The sequence below is a fragment of the Oreochromis aureus genome, linkage group 18, assembly GCF_013358895.1.
Source record: "Oreochromis aureus strain Israel breed Guangdong linkage group 18, ZZ_aureus, whole genome shotgun sequence".
In the NCBI taxonomy this organism is placed as follows: Eukaryota; Metazoa; Chordata; class Actinopteri; order Cichliformes; family Cichlidae; genus Oreochromis; species Oreochromis aureus.
This window is the reverse complement of record NC_052959.1, coordinates 104,894-121,704: the sequence shown is the minus strand read 5'-3', so window position 1 is coordinate 121,704 and position 16,811 is coordinate 104,894. Positions and strand designations below refer to the sequence as shown.

The 16,811-nt window shown below is 42.5% G+C and overlaps 1 protein-coding gene across 1 annotated transcript; it reads left to right on the top strand.

Annotated features, from left to right (window-relative positions):
• The first annotated feature begins 1,427 nt into the window (after positions 1 to 1,427).
• Positions 1,428 to 15,755, top strand: LOC116332781 (phospholipid phosphatase-related protein type 5-like). The gene is made up of 6 exons (XM_039602724.1): positions 1,428 to 2,064; positions 5,058 to 5,190; positions 5,473 to 5,723; positions 5,820 to 5,996; positions 8,206 to 8,331; positions 15,240 to 15,755. Exons 1-6 carry the CDS (start codon positions 1,861 to 1,863, stop codon positions 15,267 to 15,269), a joined length of 921 nt encoding a protein of 306 aa, XP_039458658.1. The 5' UTR covers positions 1,428 to 1,860; the 3' UTR covers positions 15,270 to 15,755.
• Positions 15,756 to 16,811: the final 1,056 nt, after the last annotated feature.

Sequence of the window (16,811 nt, the reverse complement as noted above, 5' to 3'; positions counted from 1 at the left end):
TTTTACTGTAACAACCACAAACATGTTTAATGAATCATATTTCATAACTTCAAATGCAAATATAAATTGTCAATTTTAAAATCCTATGCACAAGTTTTGCAAACAAAGTTATTTGCATCCATTTACCTTTTACCTTGATTTTTTAAATAACCATTTCAAACTATTTACAGAACAATCAGCTGTTCTTCAATAAGATGCCACACAAATTATTTGTGCCACTCCAAAAAATATTTTGTGTCCACTACAAAGGAGAACATCACAGCCTGATACCTGCAGGTCTGACAGCAGCAGGTGTATCACTCCTGTTCCTGTTTGGAACAGCCTGGATCCAATCCGAGTGCTGCTGGCCTTGCTTCTTTCCACCTGGTCTCATGCACACGTGATATATCTACCTTCTTTACCTCCATCCTATCAACCAGCATTCGTCCTTTTACCAAAGTTCCTACATTTAGAGTCCCTACTCTCACCACAATTCACACTCCTTCTTTAATTCCCTCTTCCTGCCTCCTAACATGCATTCTCTTTCTCCTCTTCCTTTGCCTTTAGGCAACAGTAGCACAGTTTTCACTGGCACGCTGTAGGTGGTCGTTGTTAACCCCATTCTTTATGATCCGCATGTTTGATTTGGCCAAGAATTTACATTGGATGTCCTTCCTGATGGAAACCTCCCCATTTATCTGGGCATAGGACTGACACTGGGACTTCACTGGCTTGTGGCTCCCCCATGGCTGGGTTACCAGATGGGCTTCCCATTATTTTCAGTAACTTGACCTGTTGCTATGCTGGTCAGAGCACAAAGACTGCTCAGGAGTGCTCGTGGATCCTGCAGTCACAGATGAAGAATTATTTAGCTTTGGCTGCAGTGTCTACACGGCCAATACAAAGGAGACATCTGGCCAGCAGCAGGTTAAGAAGACAAGATGAAGCAAAGTTGGTACTGCTCTAATTTACAGAATTCTACAAAACCAGATGGAGTTTGTATTGAGACCACTGAAAGAAAAGGTTTTCTTGGAAACAGTTTTTGATTTAAGTACATGTCAGGCATAAATTTTAACAACCATGTAGCTCTTTGTACTGAGGTAGAATGATTAAACAAAGCTTAGATTTATTTGATCTTTCTCCAAATAGGAGTAAAGATTTCCTGAAGGTGTTACAGAAATGACCAAAACCCCAAAATGAAACAGAATTTTTACAATTTTCAAAAGCTGTCTTCTTTTGTTTGGTTTTCTGTGGCTCTCAGCACAGTCATCTAAAAAAAAGAAACAAAAAAATCACATTTAGAAACTTTAAAATGTCAGATGACACGTGATTACATTCATCTTTTATTTACAGTCTATTGACCTAACCTATGACATGTATTGAAAAACTTTGCTCTCTCCTATTCACTCGACCTGCTCTTTAGAGATGTGAGTTTGTGTTCAGCAGACTGTAAGTGACTCTTTAGAGATTGTTCACTGAAACAGAATGAACTCGCCGGTCCACTCAGATGATTCAGTAAAGTCACAGGAGTGGAAAGACAAGGTTTCCCACTCACAGAGTCACTGTGGCTTTCCTCTAACAGCCTGGTCACCAGTAGAATCATCATCACTGTCGGCATTTTGATTTTTGCACCTAACCTTTGTACTGCTCGACATTTATTGTTTCAAAACTGGATTATAGACCGTGAAGGCTGCATTTCCAATTATAGTGACAAAAACCAGGAATCTTGAAACTGGATTTGGAAAAAACATGGTGACTGAAATTTGAAAGGCTACTTTTTCTTCATTACATCAGCAGTAAAGACCTCATGAAGCTGGATTTTCCTGATCAACTGGACTGATGTGGTAACAGTCTCCAGCCTTGTTCAATGCTGACTCCATCATGCTGTACTTCCAGGTGGTGATCCTCGCTGCTACAGTGATGCTGGTTTACTACTGTGAGTTCACTGACACTTTCAGTCCAGCAGAGCAGGGCTTCATTTGCAGAGATCCCACTTTGACCAAACCTGATCCTGGACCTGAACAGAACAGCCGCATACCACCGATAATACTGTACTCTGTGGTGAGCGGACTACCTGTTGTACTGGTAAGTCAATAGAGCTACAGAAAGCTATGCATGTTAAAGGACTGTTAGTATCTGTCAGTGAGTAGATATCTGCAGTGGATGGAGCCATACATTACTGTGCATTTCCAGTGTTGGGTAAGTTACTTTAAATTAGTAACTTAGTTACATTACTAGTTACTTCTCTAAAAAAGTAACTCAGTTACTTCAAGTTACTCGTTACTTTCAGAGTAACTAGTTACTAGGGAAAGTAACTTTGGTTTTACTCAGAATTCTCTTGTTAATGTGTTGCTTCCGTAACTGGATACCCAGCAAGATTGCCAGTCTTCTAGCTTGCTTACTTGCCACAAGTGCACTGTGCCACCTACCAACAGAAAGGAAAAATAATGTGCACATTTCCACAAGAGAAATCCCACGCCTGGACGTCGTTGACCGCCGCCATGATTCTAGCCTGCTTTTTACATCCAACACAAAACTGCAGTCGTGGTGCTTTTGATTGTACTCAGAACTTGGAAATTCTGCCTTCTGAATAGGAAGATGTAGGTAACACCAGACTGCAGATGAGCTGCATACAGGGCTGGACTGGGACAAAAAATCGTCCCGGGCATTTTGACTAGAGACCGCCCACCATTATAGGAAAAATCATAAAGCCTTTGAATGAAAATAAACACTGTTGTGACAGTGATGTACACTGTTCTGATGGTATATATGTATCAATCTATCAATTGTTTGTTGTAAGACTCAGATAATTATTTTTTAAAGCAAGACATTTTAAATGAGAATAATAAAGAAAAGTATTTCTTTGTGCCCCCTTCCCTGTTAATGCCCTACCTGCCCCCTGGCAACACTTTGCTAGACCCGCCCCTGCACAGTTACCAGCTGTCAGCTACGTAGAAAAGGATCCTGGTGTTATTTGTCTCTCAGAAACAGTTCATAACTTCCTTCAACTCATTCATGTCACCTAAAAGGTAAACCTGTTTCTCCATCACCTGTTCAGCTCTGATGATTCAGTAAGGACATCTCCTGGTTTCATCTGCATGTTTCCTCTCACCAGATAACCAAACTGATATCATGACCAGCAGCTTTACAGCTGTGGCTCCAGCAAACATCAGCTGATACTAGAAATTAATATTAAATAAATTCTAACAACAGCTGATCAAGCTTAAACGTGCTGCTGTTGTTTAACGCGACATCCGCTGGTTTCCTCTTTCTGGCGCAAAGTGGGCGATAAATAAACAAGAGAGAAAAGCCGATCAGCTGATCATTGATCAGTTTCGTGATTGAAGTAGAAACAGGAGAGAATGAGAGAAGAAGAGGCAGCTGTGCAGCTTCAGCTTTGTGTCTTTTTCATTGTAGCTGAAGTCCGGGACAAACTGTTCCTTTTCACCTCAGTACGAAACGCGTAATATTTTCTCTGAATACCAGACGATTCTGTTTTTTACGGGACGGTTGGCAACTCTAATAATTAACCGTATGAACAAAATAAAGTTCAACATCAGTAACATAGCACCCACCCAGCTGTATAGAAACTCCGTCATGCTAGCTAGCACGCAGTACGAAAAAATGTCAGCATACCGAAAATAAACTCCACCTAAACTTGGTTTATATCTGACCCAGATAGACTGCAGGTCATAACTTCTTACCTGAAGTTCAGTTCACCTGACACGCGGACCGGCGGCCGCTTGGGTCTCTCCTCTTGCCTCCCTTTTCCTTCATCCACCTGCTGGCTTCCACCACTTGCTAATGTTATTGAATCTGTGGAAGCTCCGCGATATCCACCACACGAAGTAACGAGTAACGAGCCTATCTAAATCCCAGTAACGAGTAACGCGTTCCTGGTTTTGGCATAATAACTAGTTACCGTGCTCGTTACCACAATAATAACGTAGTTACTGTAACGCGTTACTTAATAACGCGTTAGTCCCAACACTGTGCATTTCACAGCAGGTAAGATAAGTATTGAACATGAAGTATTGCAGCAGGTCTCTGCAGGTGATTTCAGCAGTGCTGGAATAAAGTTCCACAGAAGCTTCTCAAAGTCATCAATATCTCTGAGCCCCCCACGTTCAGGGCAGGGTGAGGGTGAGGCAGAAGGAAAAAGCTGCTGTTGGAGTAGATATGTGCAAACTTTGTGCAACTCCATGTGTTGGTGTTGTTTCACCTGTATTCTTTGTCTGGAAGCTCTGTCCTCCTTCCACACTATACTGATATTCATGGGGAAACTGAGTCTGAACATCAGCTGATGTTCAGCGGGGAAATTGTCTTTCTGGGTGTTTTGGGACACCCTGCTATACCTGCACAGGCTCAGTCTCTAATATTCACCCTCTGTAAACACTTTGCTGATGAGCTTATGGTCAGTTTTGTAAATTCTGGTTATTTTAAGTGTCAGAGAGGATGATTATCCAGTGTATGTTTCCTGATTGTGTGATTGACGGGTTGTTAGCCGACGTTAATGGAATTGCAGTCAGAACCACACCCATCGCATATAATTTTAAAATACTAAAATGGTGAAGATAAAACGTGCATTAAGGCTTCATAATGGGATTTCACAAACTGGAGGGTAACATCATGGTAGCTGTATTTGTCTTTTCTGCTGTTTGCGGTTGCTGTACGTGGCTGTTTGGTAGGCCCCGCCCACCTCTGCATTAGCTCTGCTGATGTTTTCTCTTCAATGGGTCAAAGTTAGTGTGTGGCCAAAATAGCAGAGGATGAACCTTCAATATTTTTTTCTCCACAAAATATCAAATGCTAATACTGACTCATGATATGGGTTTTATTGCATGTCAATAACATATCACATAAAAACACGTGAACAAATTAAAATTTGATTTAATAGTAAGTTTTAAAATCAAAGCTACTCTATGCTCACATCATATTGCAGCAAATTACTGGAATGACAACGCCTGCCATCATTACTGCACTGTACTGTATACTACAGCAGTTTAGATAACTTTTCGTCCAATTTATTCTTATTTAATTCATTTTCTTTTTCAATCTGTTTTTTCCTCTTTTTTCAGATTTCAGGGGTGGAAGTAGTCATCTTCCTCTTTTACTACAACTCAAACAACTTTTATGAGCAGGAGAAGGTTGTTGTCGTGGGAGACTGCTGCTATGTTAACCCCATGGTGCGCAGGACCGTCCGTTTCCTTGGTAATGTAAGACCAGCCCAAAATATTCCCACCATTGATTAACCCAGTTGCCATGTCCGTGACATTTTCAAAATGTCCTTTATAATAATGTTCTGGGCTACTGTAGACACTAAACACAATTATGGTGTCTCTTCTAATGTTTTAGGATCAGCTATGTTTAATGTTTAAAATGACCATTTTCACTGAATTTAAATGAACCGTCTATAATGTAGCCCATGTGAGTTTTGCAATAGTTATGTTGGTTTAAGTTGTATACAAATATCACCTGTGTGTCTTTCTGTAGGTGTCTTTGTCTTTGGTTTGTTTACAACAGACATTTTTGTTAGTACTGGTCAGATGGTCACAGGAAGTCTGGCTCCCTACTTCCTGTCTGTGTGCCAGCCCAATTACACTGCTCTCGGCTGCCAGGATACTGCGTTCTTTGTGAGCCAGTCAGATGGCTGTACTGGTGACCCTGATAACATCATCAGAGCCAGGAAGACATTTCCCTGCAAAGAGGCTGCACTCAGTGTCTACTTAGCTGTTTACTTGGCAGTGAGTAGATCTGTCTTTAAATAATCCAACAGTCTTCACCAATGTCAATAAAGTAATATTTGGTTAAAGTGTCAGAGAAATAATCTTCCTTTTCAGATGTACATCATGTCCTGTGTTGGATCCACAGTGGGGCGTCTGGCTGGGCCCTTTGTCAGCCTCTCATTGGTCAGTCTGGCTTTGCTAACAGGCATCAACAGAGTGGCTGAGTATCGTAACCACTGGAGTGATGTTATAGCAGGACAAGCCACTGGTGCTGCCGTCGCTGTCTTTCTGGTCAGTTCCTATTATTATTAGACTTATTCATATCAGCATAGACTTCATTAGTGGGCCATTATGAAAAACAGATATGCCAATAAACACAGCATTTTATGCTAGCTCAAATCTGGAGTTAAATGACTGCTTATTTATAAACTCATAGAAAACCTCAACCTTCAGTACTCTGTGGAGGTGTTAGGTCTGCTGTAGTGAACATGTAATGAACACATCATAAATGCTTTAAATAGGAAAGCTGCTACTTCATTTCAATTTTAGAGTGTGATCAGAATCAGAATCGCGTTTATTGGCCAAGTATATGCGCAAACACATAAAAGGAATTTGTTTCCGGTAGATGGTGACTCTCAAGCACAGCAACGTAAATCACAACAATATGTAAACGACACAATATACACACACACATATATATATATATATATGAATATATATATATATATATTCATATGTGCATGTATATGTATATACGTACACATGCATAAAGGCACACATACATACATACACAAAGGTGTATAAACCAACCACAAATAATAAATAACCAATCTAAATCTTATATACATAAAATGGAGGATGACAGAAATGAAATGAGGTGGAATGAATACCACAGAATGTACATAAGGTGCAGTTGCAGTCTGGCAGTGGGAGCAGTGTGACAGGTCAACTGTTTAGGAGGGAGATGGCGAGGGGAAAGAAACTGTTCCTGTGTCGGGTGGTCCTGGTCTGCAGGCTTCTGTACCGTCTGCCAGAGGGCAGTGGGTCAATGAGTCTGTGTCCAGGGTGTGACGGGTTTGTGATGATTCCTGCCCGTTTCCTGGTTCTTGAGAGGTACAGATCCTGGATGGAGGGCAGGGGGGCGATGATTCTTTCTGCTGCCCGTACAGTCTGCTGCAGTCTGCTCCTGTCCTGTCTAGTGGCTGCACCTTAACAGACTGTGATGGAGGAGCACAGGACAGACTCAATGACTGCAGTGTAGAACTGGATCAGCAGCTCCTGTGGAAGACTGTACTTCCCCAGTTGTCTCAGGAAGTACATCCTCTGCTCTGATACCAACACATTAAAGTTTAAATGAAACTGAATGAGATTCAACTGAAAAGCACTGCTCTTAAAGTATGTTTTGGTCCATCTGTATTGCCATATACTGGCTAATCAACTTGTTTCATTTGTGAGAATGGATTTTTCTACATTATGGAAAGGATCCTGTGATCTTTCATTCTGTGGATGTCCAGGGGTTTGTTTGTTTTTTTACTGTTGTAGAGCGATTGTGTTCTTTTTTTTTTAGAATTTAAAAAGTGTTGATTTGGACTCCAAGCTCCGTACGACCATGCTGATGACATAGTTTCATCCTAGGTATGGCTTGTTTCATGTGCATTAGGAGCCCTTTAGCTGCCTGTTGTGGCATAACAGTACCAGCTTCTGAATTCAAATGTCACACTCAGAATTGACTCCTTTCCCTGTTTAATTAATGCAGCTCACACTTGTCCATGAAACTGTTTTTAAGTGAGTTTTTCAATTACATTTGTGTCCCTGAAACTAGGGAACTGTATAAAAATGGCTAAAAACCTTAATGGTTAATGAAGAATTTTTCTTAGCCAATTGAATTAAAGGAGAGACGTACCGTTATCGGGTTACTGTCCAAAAGTTTTCTGAAATTTATGTGAAAATAAAAATAAATAGAGGCTCATACTTCTGACATTACAAAACACATGTTGAACACTTTATCTCAACAGGACATCTTACTGATCATCTTCATCTTTTATTTGGCAAAGATTTTACTGAAATTTTAGTCATTTATTCAGTCAGAAAAAACTGTATCATTTAAAGCACACTTTCAAGCAGCTTTTCAAAATAATTCATCTTTCCGAGAGTAAGTTCAGCACCTTACTTCTGCACATCATTGTGTAACTTGGTCAAACTTATTTAGACTCTTTCCTTAATAGGAAACTGCTCTAATGGACTAAACTGCTTCAGGACACTCTCACACACACAAGCTGTGCTTGCATGGATGGACATGAATAAATTTTTTCCACTTCGTGAACAACAGTCTTAGTGGGGACAAAGATTTTGGTCACAGAAACAATCTAAACAAAAATGACAGAGCTCTATTTCCCTGCAGTAACAGTGAAGTACTTCCCATCCAAATGGTTGATTTGTGTGAAAGGAATAATTTTGAGTGATCAAATGCATTCAACTCTTCCTCTCTGTCTCTTTCTAGGTTGTTTTTGTGGTTCAGTATTTCAAAAAGAGATCTGTGATTCCCCAGAGTCCCTCAGACTCAGGCACGGCTAATACTGATGAGGTTTCCCCTGAAGTCAATCACAATATGGAGACCAGTGATAAGGTAAGGTATAAAGGACTGCACCTAATACCATGCTGTTAGGGCTAGTGGGTGAAAACATGGATAGATAGCAACAGTGGCATTACCTGTTACCTTCGATACTCCTATATTTGCCCATCAGAGGGCAATTTCAGAGCTAATTTCTGCCGCTTGTATCCGCAATCTCATTCTTTCGGTCACTACTCACAGCTCGTGACCATAGATGAGAGTAGGGACGTAGATCGACCAGTAAATTGAGAGCTTCGCTTTTACACTCAGCTCTCTTTTTACCACGACGGACCAGTAAAGCATCCACATCATTGCAGCTGCAGAACCAATCCGTCTGTCGATCTCCCGCTCCCTTTTCCCATCACTCGTGAACAAGATCCCGAGATACTTAAACTCCTCCACTTGGGGCAGGAAGTCGTCCCTGACCCAGAGTGAGCACTCCACCCTTTTCCGGCTGAGGACCATGGCCTCAGATTTGGAGGTGCTGATTCTCATTCCCACCGCTTCACACTCGGCTGCGAACCGTTCCAGTGCAAGCTGGAGTCCATCACCCGATGAAGCCAACAGAACCACATCATCTGCGAAATGCAGCGATGAGATTCTGAGACCACCCAGGTGAAATCCTTCCACCACTTGGCTGCGCCTAGAAATTCTGTCCATAAAAATTACGAACAGAATCTGTGACAAAGGGCAGCCCTGGCGGAGCCCATCACCCACCGGGAATGAGTGCGACTTATTGCCGGCTACGCGGACCAAGCTCTTGCAACAGTTGTATAAGGACTGAATGGCCCGTAGCAATGGGCCAAACACCCCATACTCCCAGAGCACCTTCCACAGGACACTCCGAGGGACACGGTCAAATGCCTTCTCCAAGTCCACAAAACACATGTAGACTGGTTGGGCAAACTCTCATGCACCCTCAAGTATCCTTGAGAGGATAAAGAGCTGGTACAGTATTCCATGACCAGGACAAAAACTGCATAGTTCCTCCTGTATCCGAGGTTCGACTAACGGACGGACTCTCCTTTCCAGCACCCTGGCATAGACTTTCCCAGGGAGGCTGAGGAGTGTGATCCCCCTATAGTTGGAACACACCCTCCGGTCACCTTTCTTAAAGATGGGAACCACCACCCCAGTCTGCCAGTCCAGAGGTACCACCCCTGATCTCCACACAACACTGTAGAGGCGTGCCAACCACAACATCCCTACAACATCCAGAGCCTTCAGGAACTCAGGGCAGACCTCATCGACCCCAGGGGCTCTGCCACCAAGGAGTTGTTTAACTGCCTCAGTGACCTTGCGCCCGGAGATTGGCGGGTCATCCCCCTCCTCCCCAGACTCTGCTTCCTCCATGGAAGGTGTGCCAGTGGGATTAAGGAGGTCCTCGAAGTATTCCTTCCACCATCTGACAATTTTCTCCCCTCCGCGAATTGCTACCTTATTGGGGTGGAGGGTTTGTGTTTGTGTGTCCCAAGGATCCCAGGGGATATGTTGTCCGGGGGCTTCTGCCCCCTGGTAGGGCCTCAGAGGTCTCCCATGGCGAACCAATCCCCGGCTACCAAGACTAGCAATCGGGACATGGAATGTCACCTCTCTGGTGGGAAAGGAGCCTGATTTAGTGTGTGAGGTTGAGAGGTACCGCTTAGATATAGTCGGGCTTACCTCAACGCACGGCTTGGGTTCTGGAACCAGTCTCCTGAAGAGGCGCTGGACTCAGTTTCAAACTGTCTCAGTTTGGAGTTGCCCCTGGTGAGAGGCGGCGGGCTAGGGTGGGTATCCTAGTATCCCCTCGGCTTGATTCCTGTGTGTCTGGGTTTCTCCCAATGGATGAGAGGGTTTGTTCCCTGTGCCTTCAGGTCGGGGAACGGGTCCTGACTGTCATCTGCGCTTATGCGCCGAGTGGCGGTTCAGAGTACCCAGCCTTCTTGGAGTCCCTGGGCGGGGTGCTGGAGAGTGTTCCACCTGGGGACTCCAGTGCTCATGTGGGCAATGACAGTGAGACCTGGAGGGGTATGATTGGGAGGAATGGTCTCCCGGATCTGAACCCGAGCAATGTTTTGTTGTTGGACTTCTGTGCAAACCACAGTTTGGCCATAACGAACACTATGTTTGAACATAAGAGTGTCCATAAGTGCATGTAGCATCAGGACACCCTAGGCCACAGGTTGATGATTGATTTTGTAATCATATCACCAGACCTGCGGCCATATGTTCTTGACAAGCGGGTAAAGAGAGGGGCTGAGCTGGTGGTGAGTTGGATCAGGTGATGGGGGAGGATGCTGGAAAGACCTGGTGCGCCAAAACGTATAGTGAGGGTGCACTGGGAACGCCTGGCAGAGGCCCCAGTCCGCGAGATCTTCAACTCACACCTCTAGCAGAGCTTTAACAGCATTCCGAGGGAGACTGGGGACATTCAGTCCGAATGGACCATGCATCTCCAATGCCAAAGCTGCACTGAGCGGCTGCCGCAAGGTGGTTGGTGCCTGTTGTGGTGGTAACCCGAAAACCAAATGGTGGACATCAGAGCTTAAGGGAGCCACCAGGCTGAAGAAGGAGTCATATCAGGCTTGGTTAGCCTGTGGCACTTCGGAGGTAGCTGATAGGTACCGACAGGTCAAGCAGAAGGCGGCATGGGCAGTGGCTGAAGCAAAAACTCGGGTGTGGGAGGAGGCCATGGAAAAAGATTTTCGGACTGCCTCGAAGAGATTCTGGCAAACCATCAGGCAACTCAGGAGGGGAAAGCGGTGCTCTACCTGCACTTTGTATAGTGTAGGTGGAGTGCTGCTGACTTCGACTGAGAAAATTGTCGGGCAAAGCACAAAAATCTTGGATGGAAAGTACCACCCAGGAGGATATATTACTTATGACATAATTCTATTAAAAAGACTCTAACAAAGGCACCAACGTCACAAACAAGATGGAGAGGTCCAGTTCAGTGACTTGAATAAGTGGAAGTGGAGTCAGTAAGGACCAAACCTTTTGCACCAGACTACAGATGCTGAAGTTAACATACAACTCTATGTTGGCTGCATTGCTTTTAGAGCCAGCAATAAAAACACAGTGAAAAGAAATGGACACTTACCCGGAATCATTAGGGCAAGATTTACTGTCAGACTTGTTAAAGGTACAGATAAAGGCAGGTAGGAAGGGAAACAAATGTGAATATTCAAACAAATGTTGGCTTGTGTCATGCACTAGAAAACATGCGCTAGGAGCACAGAGATAAAAGTTTGAGTTTACTGTAGACAGAATAAAAAATAGGCTTTTCCACAGGTGTGGGCATAGCAGGGCAGGAGGCAAGTTAAACCACACAACTTGTTTCTTTTTTGAGTGGCTTGGATCCAACCTTTGTCCACATAAGCTACCATCTGCGTAAAAGAGACAAGTGTAAGCATATAGAATAGAATAGAATAGAATGCCTTTATTGTCACTATACAGTTGTACAATGAGATACAGAGCATCTCCTACTCAGTGTGAACATGCTGGGGGGGGGGTACAGTTCTGCAGCGCTATATACATATGAACAGTATTAACATATGGAAGAAGATGTGTATATATATATAAAATGTACAATTTACAAGCTGTAAGTAATATGTAATAAATAGTGTTATGTATGTACAGTTGAGTTATTGCACATAGAATTGGTATAAATAGTGTTATGTATATACAGTTATTGCACATAGAATTGGTATAAATAGTGGTGGTCCATAGAGGAAGTGGGAAGTGGGGGGCTGTGTTATCGGTGCATGTGTGAGTTCAGGGTGGTTATCGCTTTGGGGAAGAAACTGTTTTTGAGTCTGTGGGTTTTTGTGTTGATGCACCTATCACAAGCAAATATCACAAGCAAATCACAGGCACTGCACTTTGATATCAAATACAGTCCAATGAGCTGATGTTGACTGTGGGAAATAATCAGTTTTAACCCTGTAAGACCCAACCTATCAAAAAATAGCCAGAAAATTCTGATTTTTTTGGAACTGAGATGTTTATTAAGCCTCATAACAAAATCCACAATTTTTTTTTGCTATATTATTTTGTATATGATATATTTTTATTATATATTTATTATATATATATTGTGTTGCATTTGATACATTGGGCGTTTTTGGCAACTTTTTGGAGATTACATTTTTCACCCTTAACAGTTTGTTTTCCTTTGTAGTACCTGGTGAACATGCTGCTGGTAATCAGCAGGGGTCTTTGGGACAGTCAGTATATCATCTAGGGATACAAAAACAAAACTGTGGGAAGTCGCAGAAAACGTTGTTCACCAGAGCTTGGAAAAAGGCCAGTGTAATCCAGTGTGTGTAGTACATCTCTGAACTGTTTTTGTGTGTTAGTGTTATCTCCCTTTAAGGACCTAAGAGTCTGTTCAGGTCTCTGTTGAGCCATTTGGGCTGGGTTTGACATGTCAGCTGCTAACTGGTCCTCATCGTCCTCTAGCCATTTCAAAATCCCTCCAGTTGCTCCCTGGCAGCAACTGGGAGCAGCAGCATTTGCGAGTCCTGTTTTTGGCCTCCAAACCTTTGCTAATTCTGTGTGTGTGTGTTTTCCTGAGAGAAACCTGGTTTTGGTGTTCTTGTAAAGGGACATAACAATGAAACTTATGTCAGTGTCTGACTTGAAAACTGACTAAAACTGAGTAAGTAAGTAAAAATTGTAAGATTTAACAGCTTTATGCAACTTCTCCTTAAATACGTTTTTAGTTGACTCCAGATAGTATTAGTATAGCATTAGCCTACCTGCTTGTCGTTCCAGCCCCCAAGCCAAATTCTGTTTTCCTCAGTGGTTTTGCTAACTTACAAACCCACATTTCATCTCTCTCCCCAAATGTTATTTTGATGGGAGATTTCAGCATTCATATAGATAATAAAAACCTTCTGCTCACCAGAGACTTTTCCTCCTGTTTCGAGGACTTCGAATTCAAACAGTTTATCGACTTTCCCACTCACTCCAAAGGACACACCTTGGACTTGATCTGCTGTTCTGGTCTTATTCCCTCTAATCTTTCTGGCTCCCATAACTGACCACTTCCTCCTTTCATTTAACCTCACTCTCTGCTGCTCTTTAACCAAGCCAACCCATCTCATCTCATTCCACAACATCAAGAACATTGATATGCACATTCTCACATGCACATTCCCTTATGGTTATGCCAGTTTGGATAATATTCAGATTCCAGACTTCTATTCTACTCCTGATGATTTGGTGTTGTATTATAATAATTGTTTAGTCAATGTCCTGTGCCTCTCTGTGTCAGTGTCGTGTCGTCCCTCATTGCTGTGTGTTACTCTCTCCCTGTGTTTCCTTGAACTTAGATTTCCCAGTGTAGTTTTGTTTTGTATGCATCTTCCTTGCCAGCCAATAAAGCTGTGATTTTGAGTTCACCCCTCGAGTCTGAGAGCCTGCATTTTGGGTCCAACTCCTGCCTGCCACACAGCGATTCCTGACATCATCCCTAAAATACTTGAAAAAATAGTCGGCGCTCAACTTAATTCATAACATCTACGAGAGATTTCAATCTGGCTTTCGCTCACGTCACAGTACAGAAACTGCTTTACTTAAAGTTACTCATTCCACTCTATTCCCAGTCACTTCTGGTGTACCCCACGGTTCAGTCTTAGGCCTTCTTCTCTTCATAATATACATCCTCCCTCTTGGTACCATTTTCCGTAAATCTGATCTTCACTTTCACTGTTTTGCTGATGACACTGAGTTATATCTCTCCTGCAGGCCTGATTCCTTCCTCCCACCTTCTTCTCTTACAGAATGCTTATCCCAATTAAAATCCTGGTTCAACTTAAGCTCAATGAGAATAAAACCGAAATCCTTCTTATTGGCACTAAATCCAACCTACTGAAGGCAAATCATTTCGCTCTCACTATTGATAACTCCACAGTTTTCCCTTCTCCTCAGGTTAAGAGCCTTGATGTCATCCTAGACCAGGGGTCCCCAATCCCAGTCCACGAGGGCCGGTGTCCCTTCAGGTTTTAGATGTGTCCTTGATCCATCACAGCTGATTTAAATGGATAAATGACCTCCTCAACATGTCTTGCAGTTCTCCAGAGGCCTGGTAATGAACTAATCATGTGATTCAGGTGTGTTGACCCAGGGTGAGATCTAAAACCTGCAGGGACACCGGCCCTCGTGGACTGGGATTGGGGACCCCTGTCCTAGACAGTTCACTATCCTTTAAATCTCACGTCACTGATCTCACCCGTTCTGCCTATTTCCATCTACGCAGCATTAACCTATTTTGTCCTTCTCTTTCCACCCAGTCTGCATCCATTCTTGTTCATAGTCTCATTATCTCCCGCCTTGACTACTGTAATCTCTTACGTAGTTTCCCCCAAAAATCCATCCAAGCTTCAACTGGTTCAAAACTCCGCTGCCCGCATTATTACCAGAACCCCTCCTACCAGCACATCACCCTGTTCTCCAGGAACTTCACAGGCTCCTTGTGAAGTTCCAAATAGTGTACAAGCTTCTTCTGCTCACCTTCAAGGCCCTTCATAACCTTGCTCCTCCTTACCTTTCTGACCTGTTAAGTACTACCCCTTCTGCCCACTCACTTCGATCTTCTTCTATCCCCAGGTTTAAATCTCTTCAAGTCTGCATATATTCACTGTGAACTTATTGTCTATTTGATCTTGTTTTGTACTGTTCTTTGTTTTGTCATTGTTCTACTATGTGTTTTATTTTATTGTTAAGTGTCCTTGGGTGTCTTGAAAGGTGCTTTTAAATAAAATGTATCATCACTATTGTTAGTAGTATTAGTTGAGGCAGGCCACAAAGTCAAGATCAGCTGCTATCCAATTGGTCACAATGGTTGACTTTACAACCCACATGAGTATCAAAACACAATCTTCTTGTTGCTATAGTAGCCCTTACTGAATTGTTGCTTTTCTTTACTGTTTCTGTAGAGCCCAGGATCCATCACAGAAGTCACATGACTATGATGGACCACCCCCTCACCCAACCACATCAAGGGGGAGATTGACGTCACCAATTCTGTGTAGTTCATGGACCTTTGTTTTTTACATCAGTCTCATTTGTTTTAAGCAACACTTTCTTTCATTTAACAATTAATCTATCATTGCCACTTTTATTTTGCACTGTAGTGTTGTTCTCCCAGGGTCAAATGTGGCAGGTACAGTTAAAAAATGTTTACTGTAAATGTACTGTCAACTTCAGAAATGTCACTGTGGATATTGTTGCAGCCATTTTAATTAATATATGATTTGTTTTCTATATGGGTAAAAGTATTTGATATGTGTGTTCAATGTAAATTTAATGTGAATACATGTAGCACATGTTAATGTCAAATATAAGTCAGTAATATTGCATGATATCATAGGTTATAAGGAGGGATAAAGGGATAAATAATAACTAGTTTAAGACAGGATCATTGGTTGTCACCCCTAACATGTCTGTGTTATGTAGGAATCTTTGGTAGTCTGAATTCAGTTCATTTCAGTTTTCCATTTTATTTATTTCCATTTTATTTATATAGCACCAAATCACAACAGTTGCCACAATAATAGAGAGAAATCCCAACAATCAAATGACCGCCCTTGACCAAACACTTGGCATCAGTGGGAAGGAAAAACTCCCTTTTAACAGGAAGAAACTTCCAGCAGATCCAGGCTCAGGGAGGGGTGGGGCCATCTGCTGCGACCAGTTGGCTGTGATGGAAGGAAGACAGGATAAAAGACACACTGTGGAAGAGAGACAGAGATTAATAATAACTAATGATTAAATCCAGGTTGGTGTACAAATTCATAGTGAGTGAAAAAGGTGAGTGAAGAAGAAATACTTCCAGGCTCCCAGCAGCCTACACCTATTGCAGCATAACTAAGGGAGGATTCATGGTCACCTGATCAAGCTTTATTGAAAAGGAACGTTTGAAGCCTAATCTTAACAGCACAGAAAGTATCCCAAACCTAATCTGGGAGCTGGTTCCAAAGAAGAGGGGTTGTCTGATTATTTAAGACCTTGTATGTGAGGAGCAGGATTTTGAATTCTGGATTTAACAGGAAGCCAATGAAGGGAAGCCAATACAGGAGAAATCTGCTCTCTCTTTCTAGTCCCTGTCAGGACTCTGAACTAGTTTTACTCTGAGACAGGATATTTCTTTTTTTTTTTTTTCTTTTTTTTTTTTTAAACCTGTCCCGTTTGGTTCTTTTGCCATCAGAATTATTGTCTAAAGGCGAAGAAAGATGCCCAACGGATTTACTTTACCAAATGGACCATCCCAGCCTTGCCGTAATGGTCCATTTGATTCACCTTTATTGTTTATTTTATTTTCACTTGCTGAATACGGGACAGACTTGACTGGTGGAAAGAAAGGGAGAAAGAAAGAGGGAAAGAAAACAGCTGAGAAGAGGGACGGGGAGAAGGGCAAAACCAAAAACCAACAGAATAAGCAGACAAAAAAATACATATATCGATCATCTGGATCACCTGTTGAGAAAGAAAAAAAAAGAAAGCAAGCA

Coding starts and splice junctions, on each gene's coding strand:
- LOC116332781 (XM_039602724.1), top strand. CDS start 1,861: ATGCTGTACTTCCAGGTGGTGATCCTCGCTGCTACAGTGATGCTGGTT. Junction 5,724..5,819: donor ACTTAGCTGTTTACTTGGCA/GTGAGTAGATCT, acceptor CTTCCTTTTCAG/ATGTACATCATGTCCTGTGT. Junction 5,997..8,205: donor CTGCCGTCGCTGTCTTTCTG/GTCAGTTCCTAT, acceptor GTCTCTTTCTAG/GTTGTTTTTGTGGTTCAGTA.